This window comes from Magnolia sinica, chromosome 4, assembly GCF_029962835.1.
Source record: "Magnolia sinica isolate HGM2019 chromosome 4, MsV1, whole genome shotgun sequence".
Classification (NCBI taxonomy): domain Eukaryota; kingdom Viridiplantae; phylum Streptophyta; class Magnoliopsida; order Magnoliales; family Magnoliaceae; genus Magnolia; species Magnolia sinica.
The window spans coordinates 111,909,928-111,920,097 of NC_080576.1; the positions used below are offsets into that span (position 1 = coordinate 111,909,928).

General features: G+C 40.8%; 1 protein-coding gene across 1 annotated transcript; it reads right to left on the reverse strand.

The window, feature by feature from the left end:
- Nucleotides 1–8,625: 8,625 nt before the first annotated feature.
- Nucleotides 8,626–9,222, reverse strand: LOC131244296 (mannose-specific lectin-like). Its single transcript, XM_058243930.1, has one exon. The coding sequence runs from the start codon at nt 9,220–9,222 to the stop codon at nt 8,626–8,628; it is 597 nt and encodes a 198-aa protein (XP_058099913.1).
- Nucleotides 9,223–10,170: the final 948 nt, after the last annotated feature.

Below are 10,170 nucleotides of genomic sequence, written 5' to 3' on the forward strand. Positions count from 1 at the left end.
TACCTGGCCTTATGAACAGGCTGGATGGCAATTAAACATCATAGTGGGCCTATGAAGGTTTGAACAGTGGCTATCATTGTGACCACTTTCCTCTTGTGTGTTCCATTTGGGGCCTTGCATATGCCTCATTTTTAGCTTATACCTTAAAATGATAGGTCAAAATAGATGTACAGTGTAACCCATACATATCGGTGCTCCTCGAGTCCCTGTCCGTTCCTATCAGGGGTGTCAATGGGCAGATCTCAGCCCAGATTTTGATTTTTTTGGCCGCAGCCTGGCCCATTAACACCCTAGGGAAGGGGATTAGGTGTTACCCATGTAACAACTTCGTGGGTGTTACCCTTACCATGGGACCCACCTTAATGATCCGTTGAATATCCACACCATCCATCTGTTTCTCCAGCCCATTTAAGGATGTGGTCCTAAATATCAGGTGGACCACACCACAGGAAACAGTGATGTTTGAGTGTCTCACCATTAAAAATTCCAAAGAACCCTTAGTAAGGTTTTGGTAATGTTTATTCACCATCGGACCTGTTGATGATGTCAAAGAGACCTGTTGATAATGTCAAGGAGACACCCATTGATATTTGACAGAATGATCCACCTGTTGATCATGTCAAAGAGACCTGTTGATATTTGACAGAATAATTGTAACAAGCTTATTGAAAGTAAGGAAATTCCAAGCCTTGAGTGGGCCATAAATGTAAGGATCATAAACAAGTGACCTTCCAACAGATAAAGATCTTGTTGCCATAAATGTAAGGATATTTCCTTGCTGCACACCACAGGAGCTGCCTACATTTGTTTTCTTTTATTCCTTTCAAACACCCACTTTAGATCAAAATTTTGATGGCTAGAATCAAATGATGACGAGATTCCCCATTACCAAACCATGGTGGCACAAGCCCAAACGTACAATACGGATGGAAGGCTCACGTGCGGCATCATGTATCTTCGAATGACCTTCTCAGGTTTTTAAAGTTTGGCCAATTAATAACTGCTAAACAATCAAGCCAGGAACAAGCTTCCATATTTACTCATGTAGCCTCCACTGCACCTTAACATCAGGCCCTTGTGCCAACCAAGCGCATGCATGGGACATGTGAACTGTGCATGGTGTGGGTGCCAAAATGCAGCTAACCTGGTACAAAAAATCTAGCTGATTCTCTCATCAGAGGGACCGCACCTGTGTGGGGAAAAAAATGCACGGTTCAAAATACCACAATGGTTCAGAATCAGAATACATACGTGGCACTCCTGATGAGTGGGCCAGCCTGATCTTCGTGTCATGTCATCTGCAGTGGGGGCCGACCTCATGCATTGTTCGGTTGTCCCAGCATGCCTTTAGTGTGCAAAGGTGCATCTGATCGGGTGCATGGGGAGCAGCAAACTACTTCTTCCAGAGATCCCTAGATATTTTCACAGAATAATTATTCTACTGAGATGGATGACCATGACGATGCAATGCACGCACGTTCAGCTCCGCACATCAAAGCTCGGATGCTTGTGTCTCTCCTCCAAGATGGGCTAAAGAGGAATGATTACTGCAACAAAAGAAAAACGTTGGCACCACCAATCAGATCACAAAAAAAAGATCTTCTTAGTATATACAAATGACCCGGATTACAGTAATCAAGCCACATTATTATGATATTTTTTATGAAATAAAAAATATTAGAATGTTACGTCCAACTTAAAACAAACACAATCACAACTAGGGATTCGTTATTCACTGGGGCAATGTGGAACTAACCATCATTCTTCATCATCTAAGCCTTGTGCCCCAATCAATTAGGGTCGGCTACATGAATCCTGTTTTGCTTTTGATGCATGATGAAAGTTATGACATAAGTTTCCCACTGGTAGCCAACCTAAGGCAATCCTCCTTAATCCAGGCCAAGGACTGACAACGACAACACAAAACTCTCACATGCACAATGGAATAGACTGAATGGACTAATACATTGGTTAATTACAATCAAGCACACTATCTAATAGTTTATTAAATAGGGTGATTGCAATCAATAAGTTACTGCAGGGCCAATCATCACCATCCTCATCATCAAAGTCTTATCCCAACTAATTGGAGTCGAATACATGAATCCTTTTCCGTCATTCCACTCTAACAAGTGCCATAACTTCAGTTAGACCATAGGTCATGAAATCTTTTCTTACTACTTCCACCCGTGTTCTTTTAGGCCTTCCACTTACCCTTTTAGAGCCTTCAACTTGTACCACTCACTCTAATCATAGTAGTTCTTGGTATCCATTGCACATGACTAATCCATTTATGATAAAACTTACTTTCAACACACATCATTGAAATTTGATATTTTCAGTGATTTTATATGGATTCAAATCATTTGGCAAATCCAAATTATTAAGTGCTTAAATTAATTTTCATTGAAAATAAGCATTTTTTTTTCAACTCCCCTCCCTTCACTTAAGGTTGAAGACTGAATGCTGAGAGTGGTGGTGCATTAAAATTTCTTTTCACTTTTGACTAAAATTACTTCAAAATTACCCTTCAACACTTAATTTTCAAAGCTTACTTTTCATTTTATCAAACGGTACATAAGTTGACTTTCCCTCATTGTATTACCTATTGGTGCAACTCCTAAATTCTCTCTAATACATTCACATCTAATTCTATCGTTCCATGTCTTCCAGCTTATCCATCTCAACATACTCATTTCAACTACACTAATCCTATGAACATGTTGTTCCTTTAACTACCCAACATTTTGTCCCATAAAGAATGGTTGGTCTTATAGCCATCCTCTAAAATTTCTCTTTCAATTCGAGTGGCACACGAAGATCACATAACTTGAGAGGCAAATCTCCATTTCTTCCACCCTGCTTGAATTCTATGGGTAACATATCCTTCTCAATCTCTACTCGCATGAATTATTGACCCAAGATAACGAAAGTAGTCATTTTTGGAAACTTCTTGGTCAGCATCTTTAACTAATTCCACATTCCCACTCATATTGTTACTAAATTGCATACTATACTTTGTTTTAGTTCAATTAATTTTGGAAAACTTCTTCATGTTTATGCCCTCCCTCGTCTTGTCAATCAAAACTATGTAATCCGCAGACAACATAAACCATAGGATCTCTTCCTGCAAATGCCTCATTAATTTATCCATGCCCAATGCAAAAAGGTAAGTGCTCAATGCCGGCCCTTAGTGCAAGCCTATGGTAATTCGGCATCACTTCTCTCTACTAATGGTCTTCACATTTGTCCCTGCCTTCCTCATACATATCCTTAATTATGTCAATATATCCTACTGAAACTCTTTTCTTTCCCAACACCCACCAAATTAACTCTCTAAGAACCTTATCGTAAGCTTTCTAAAAGTCAATAGAGTCTGTGTGGAGATCCTTCCTCCTCATGCCTAAGACATCTAAGAGCACTTGGTGGAGCCCTTCTGAGTTTTGGAATAGCCTAAAATTTGGTGTGACCCCTCATCCAAGTGGGACACACAGTGGGGCCCACAGAGCTTGGCTTCGTGGGAAGCTCCCATGAGGTCGGCCTCATAGTACCTTTTCCCATACATACATACATACAGTGGAGTTGAGCACATACATACATACATACATACGGTGGAGTTGAGCATTGTGGAGCACATGCCCGTGTGTATGACATCCAACCATTCCAACAGGCACACCCCCGGAGGCAAATCGATCAGCTAAAGAACATTGCAAACCCTTCCAACCTAGTGTTGATTCAACCATGTGAACATCGCCAACCAAAGGCAAAGTGATCAGCTCATGGGTTTTTTAGTCACTCCTCCCAAAAGTATCTGCCATCTTTCTTTTCTATCAGTCGTACACTGATGAGAGCATCCAGCAGAAACCATCTTCAACACATTCAACCCTAGCACTACCCCTTAATCTCTAGTTGTTTCAATGATAACTACCACTTCAGCTTTTTTTCTTAAGATTTACCCCTTTCTGCCATTATCCTCAGTTTTCCCCTCTTTGCTTCTTCCTCGTCTTCTTTCTTCTTCTTCTTCTTCTTCTTCTTCTTTTGTTTTATTTTTATGTGGTAGATTGTCACAACTCACTTTTTTTGTCTTGGTGTTTTTCACCTTTGGATTCCTCTCCCGATCTTCCCATCCCGACATTAATCGAACTTTTCCAAAAGAGCAGACAAATCCCAGTTTCTAGGATATCTCAAAAGGGGGTGAATCAGCCATTGTTACAGCCTTGGCCTTCTCATAACTCACTTAGTACTGAATTTCATCATCTCTTGCCCCTCCTATTCTTTTATTTTTTATCATCAAATCTGACAACCTTGGATCATTATACCATGGTTCAAAAAAATGGTTACTATACAACTGTTTCAGATTGGCTGTTCGAACAATCTCCTTTGTCATGCTAGCCGGCCAATGCCGGGCTATCTCCTTTGTCATGCTATGTGTTCTCTTATATTGGCTGTTCAATCTATTTTTACCCATAACACCTGGCATACAAGTAATTCAAGCTAAACCGTATAAGTTATGGGTAACAATTTATATGATCATCTAAATTCAGATTACTGGACATTTGTTGGATGGTTAAAAATGGAAAATTCCCAACGATCTTGTTTCAAAGAATAAGTGTCTATGAATCAGAGGTTAGGAGTCTTCGAACAATCTGATTTTCAGATCATAACTTTGTGACAATGGGTCCCACAATTTAGTCCATTTTAATTTGAGTTCATTTATTCCAAGTGTAACAATTCTAAGTGACAAAGTATTAAGCAACATACACAGCCAGAGTATCAAATAACACCCCTATCCACATTCTTTGGCTTGTAGTACGTAAATAATAACCCAATGAGCACCTTTGTGCGAAAGTGGGGCCCTTTTTCATTGACCTCGGATGCGGATCTTATATTCTTATTGCAGATGGGAGATGTCCCAAAAATCTCCGAAATTGGAAGATCCTGGCCATTGAATAATCGGGCATTTCCTAGACCATTGCGGTCTCAATGGTTTAGGAATCTCTGGGAAATTATTTTTTTTATTAGAAATTCCCCATCCATGGCACTGAAATAAGATAAATGGTCTAGATGATGCATTTATGGCCCCATTTGTACTTAAGGGTGCATATTAGATGTGAGGAAATTGTTACATTCTTTACATCGTATGGTGGTTAACATTAGTTCGACTTGTATGAGGCTCAGCTTGATGTTTTAGTCCCATCCAACCCGTACATTAATTAGATGTGCTCCTTCATGTTATGCCTAGATCTCAAAATCTAGCCTGATCTATTCAACTGGGCCGCACCAAGGGGAACTGTGAAGGACATTGAGGAGGGTGACACAATCCATAGATGCTTCCATATATCCGAAACTCAGGCCGGTTCAAAATTTATGTGGGCCACACCATGTGAATATATAGTTTTTAGTCATGATTGTACATTGCTTGATGTGGTGTGCCTCACCTGAGCTTTGGATCAGGATGATCCTTGGGATACGGTAAACATAAAGATTCATGCCCAATGCACTGTTTGCATTGCACATACACATGACAAAACAATGGAATACGACCTGCCGAAAGAAATAGTCAGATCCACTTATCAGGCTAGCCAAAAAACTTCACGTCGAATGTTGACCGCCTGATGGTTTAAAACTACATTCGTATGCATCGTGAGCCAGATCATCTACAGTGTAGGACCCATGGTTCACTTGGCCGCAAGTAGAGGTACCTATAGGATTATAGTCATGTCGAGAACAAGCAGACGGCCATCAAGCCATCATAAGAATAAGAAGCATTCGGCCATTACAACCATCGTTTCAAGGCCCTTACTAAAATAAACACGCAGAATCATTTTAGTGTACCACATACATACTAAGGTGGGCCCAACTGAGTTTACTCAGTACGGTGAGAGCAAGAACAAGCTTAATGTAATCGGTATGCAATCCGATTTCCAAGCGAAACCGTCCAACGGCGTTACACTTTTCGTGAAATGTAATTTTTTTAATATATTAAAAAAAAAAAAAAAATGGTGACGTGGCACTTAAAGTAACATGGACCAATAATAATATTGATTCAGCTGCCGGCTGTTTCCACGAAACAGAAGATCCGCACTAAAAAAATAACATCCCACCCTCTGGAAGAGGGAAGAGGATTGCGTACTGAGTAAACTTTGTGAGGTTCATCATGACTTATATATTTTATCCACTCGGTTCAACCATTTTATGGGATAATTTTAGAGTTTTAATTGAAAAATAAAATATGTCCAACGCTCAAATTGGCCACACCACAGGAAACAGTGTGAATTGAAGCTCTACCGTTGAAAAATTCTTGGAGGCTACAGAAGTTTTGGATTAAGCTTATTTTTACGTTTTCCCTTCATCCATGTCTGTAAGAGTTTTTGAATGGTTTGGATGACAAAAAAACATCACTGTGGGGCCTAACAAGGTTTCAACAGTGGAAATCATTATTCCCTCTGTTTCCTGTAGTATGATATTCTTGATCTTTGGATATTCTTCAATTTTGGGTTCAACGCCTTAAATTATACGGAAAAACGGATGGACGGAGTGGATAGACTACATACATTCACTGTTGGGCCAACTGAGTTTACTCAGTATGATAAGAGCGTACTGAGTAACTCAATACGCAATCCGATTTCCTAGACGACGCTTTCCGTTATAAATTGCCTTCGCTGGTTTTCCACCTTAATATGGGCCGTCCATTTCTGAAGCCACGAATCGGATGATTATATGATCATCTGATCAAAGAGATCTGAGAAGGATAAGCAAAGTTAACCCCACATGATGAATGGTCCGGATCAATTCTTATATGCCTCTAGTATTACTGAATATGGACTGTCCATTATCTAAATGGATTATTAAAAATAAATTAATTAATTGAAAAAACAATGTGCTTGTATAATCATGAAATGCTTGGCAAAAGGGAAACGGATTGGCTACTCCCCCTTCGTCCAGCCCCGTGGCTGGTGGTCGGTGCTCTTTGGGCCCACCATGATGTGTGTGTTTCATCCACTCCGTTCATCCATTTTTACAGATCACTTTATGACTTAATACCAAAAATGAGATGGATATAAATCTCAGGTGGACCACACCACATGAAAACAACAGTGATTGGATATCCACCATTAAAATTCTCCTAAGGCCCACTGTACTTTTTATTTCACATCTAATATGTAGATTATGTCATACAGGCCCAGATGAAGGCAAAAAACAAAAATCATCTTGATCCAAAACTTTTATGGCCCCCAAAATGTTTTTAACGTTCCACACTCATTCAAAACTGTTTTCTGTAATGTGGTCCACTTGAGATTGGGATATACCTAATTTTTGGTCTCATACTTAAAATGATCTGTAAAAATATATGGATGGCATAGATGAAACACATACATCATGGTGGGGCCCACGGAGCACCAACCACCAGCCATTGGCTGGTGTCAGGGGGAGTAGCCAATCCGTTCCGGGCAAAAGGGACGCCGATTGGGTAATATAAATCCCCGCCAGCACCTATCTAGATACGGACAGTCTTTTCAGGCGTTCCATGGGGTTGCCTTAATGTATATGTTTTATCCATACCATCCTTCCATTTTGAAAGATCATTTTACGTTATATATTATTCTAAAAAAGGAAAAGATCTAAAGCTTAAGTGGATCACACTACATGAAAAAGTGATGATGGAACACCTACCATTGAAAACCTAACTACAGAAGTTTTGGATCAATTTTCTCTTCATCCAGGTCTGTCTGGCTTTATGAAAAGATTGGATGGCAAATAAACATGACGGTGTACCGTACGAGAGTTTCAACCGTGGCAGTCAATATCACCACTCCTGTTGTGTGGTCCACTCAAGACTTTGATCTGTCTCCTTTCTGGGCTCCTTCCAAAATATAATCTTTCAAAATGGATGGATGCCATAGATAAAATACATACATCACTTTGACCCCAGAGAGCCCCTAACAGAACCATCTGTCTCTAGCTTACAGGAATCCACGTCCTTTTCAGCCCGCGGGTGGTTATACGTGCTAACAAGGCTTCTGTCTGATACATCTTTTTTTTTTTTTTTTACACACGCACACACACCCTACACACTCACGCCAGTGGAATTTCACCACCTATGGATACTCGATCCCTTGACTGGGTGTTGAAACTCCTGAGAGTCTATTACCCGAGCAAGAGTAAGGATCCTTCTGTCTGATGCATCAACCCCCTGCATCAAGTGGGCCCAACAATGGAGGATGACCTACCAAAATAAATAGTTAGACCCATTTATCAGGCTAGCCAAAAAAGTTCATGTGGACTACCTGATGATGACCAGCTCATCTACAGTGTAGGACCCACCTGATGGATGGCTCGGATGGCCGCATGTAAATGCACCTAAAGGCTTATAGTCTTGCTTGAATAACAAGCATACGGCTATCACAACCATCATCTCAAGAACACAAACATTAAACTGTAAACATAAAACTCATAGATATGAAATACCACACGATAAAAACAACAACAACAAAGACCACAATAGCTGCAGTGGTGACATTGCACCAGCAGCAGCAGAAACAACAACAACAACAGTAATAATACTAATTAAGCCATTATGGCCATTATTCTTCCCAAATTACCCTCATAAGGAAATCACTTACGTCACTCATTAACTACTTCAGTAATCATAGATCCCAGCTCCGATTCTCCTTCAGAGTTCACTAACATGAATGCCCGTCCAAGTGCCTTGCGTCCTGGTTTGACGCTGTTCCCTATTCCCATGTTGCGTCCAAGTGCCTTGCGTCCTGGTTTGACGCTGTTCCCTATTCCCATGTTGCGTCCAAGTGCCTTGGTTACTAATCCGACTTCGGTATTAGTAGACCAAAGAGGATCATAGTACACCACGACATTCCGGTCACGCTGTAGGAGTAGGACACAGCTTGCTTCTTCTGCTTGCTTGGCACTGCCGATCCAAATGCTTTGATGCGTGTTGTTATTTATTACAAACTCGCCATATGTTGACAGTTTAGCATAGCAACCAGTGCCTTTGCCGCTGGTTTCACTATGCCATATCATAGCGTCATTGTCGTACAGCACCAGATCACAATCATCTTCCATTTTTAACACGTAGTTGCCGGTAGTAATTGATTCGCCCACCGAAAGACGGTCGCCTGGGTACAGTGCACTATCAGCTGTGCATGGAGGTGTGAAAAGGGTGGAGATGGCTAGAAAGACGATAAGCACTACTGGAATTGCCATTGGAATATATTACCCAAGTTGCCTATGTTTGTCTCAGCCTCTCTATTTATAGATGGAGATGAGTGCTTTTGAGCCACATGAGGCCATTTCCTCGGCAACTTTTTTAGAATAAGTTGTTTTTTTTTTTTTTTTTTAATTATTTTTTTCCTTTTTTAAAACTACGACTGTGTATTAAGGGACCACCATAATTGACACGGATTTCCTACCGAAGCCTTTCGCATGAAGTTCCAGTGTTGGGATGCTAGGTGGGTCCCACATGATGTTTGTGAGAAATCCACACCGTCCATATGTTTTGGGAGGTCGTTTTACAATATGCAACAAAAAATGAGGTGTATCCAAAAATGAGGATATGCAACAAAACGGACGGACCATGTGGATTCCTCCTAAACATTACTGTGGGCCCCACCTAGCATCCTAGCCAAGGAACTTCCTTTGGGGTAGGCCATACCATGTACAACTATGCTTAAACCTATGAAATGGCATGGTGTGGCCCACCTGAGATGTAGAATGGAGTGAACTTCGGGGTTGGGTGCATATTCTTAAAAGATTGGACGGAAGGCAGATAAACACCCAATGCCCTCAAGAACTTTTTAATGGTGGGTGTTCAATCCCACTGTTTCATATAGTTGTCCACTTGAGATTTGGACCTGCTGCATTTATTGGTTCATACTGAAGAAGAATATGGAGAAATGGATGGACAATGTGGATATAAGACACGTACATCATAGTGGGCCCATAGTTTGGGATCCACTCAAGCAGCTTCCCACGTGAAGCGCAAGAGGAGTTTGAGGACTACGATTGGATGGATATCCCCCAAGTTAGTCCGCCTTGTTGCAGCTGGAAAGGATCGGGTAGTTGGGGAGCTAGTTAAGGTCCTAGTGGGACATATTGAGCTTCATCATTAGTTGATAAATTTTAATTTTTGATTAGTGTAGTTTTGGTATTTGG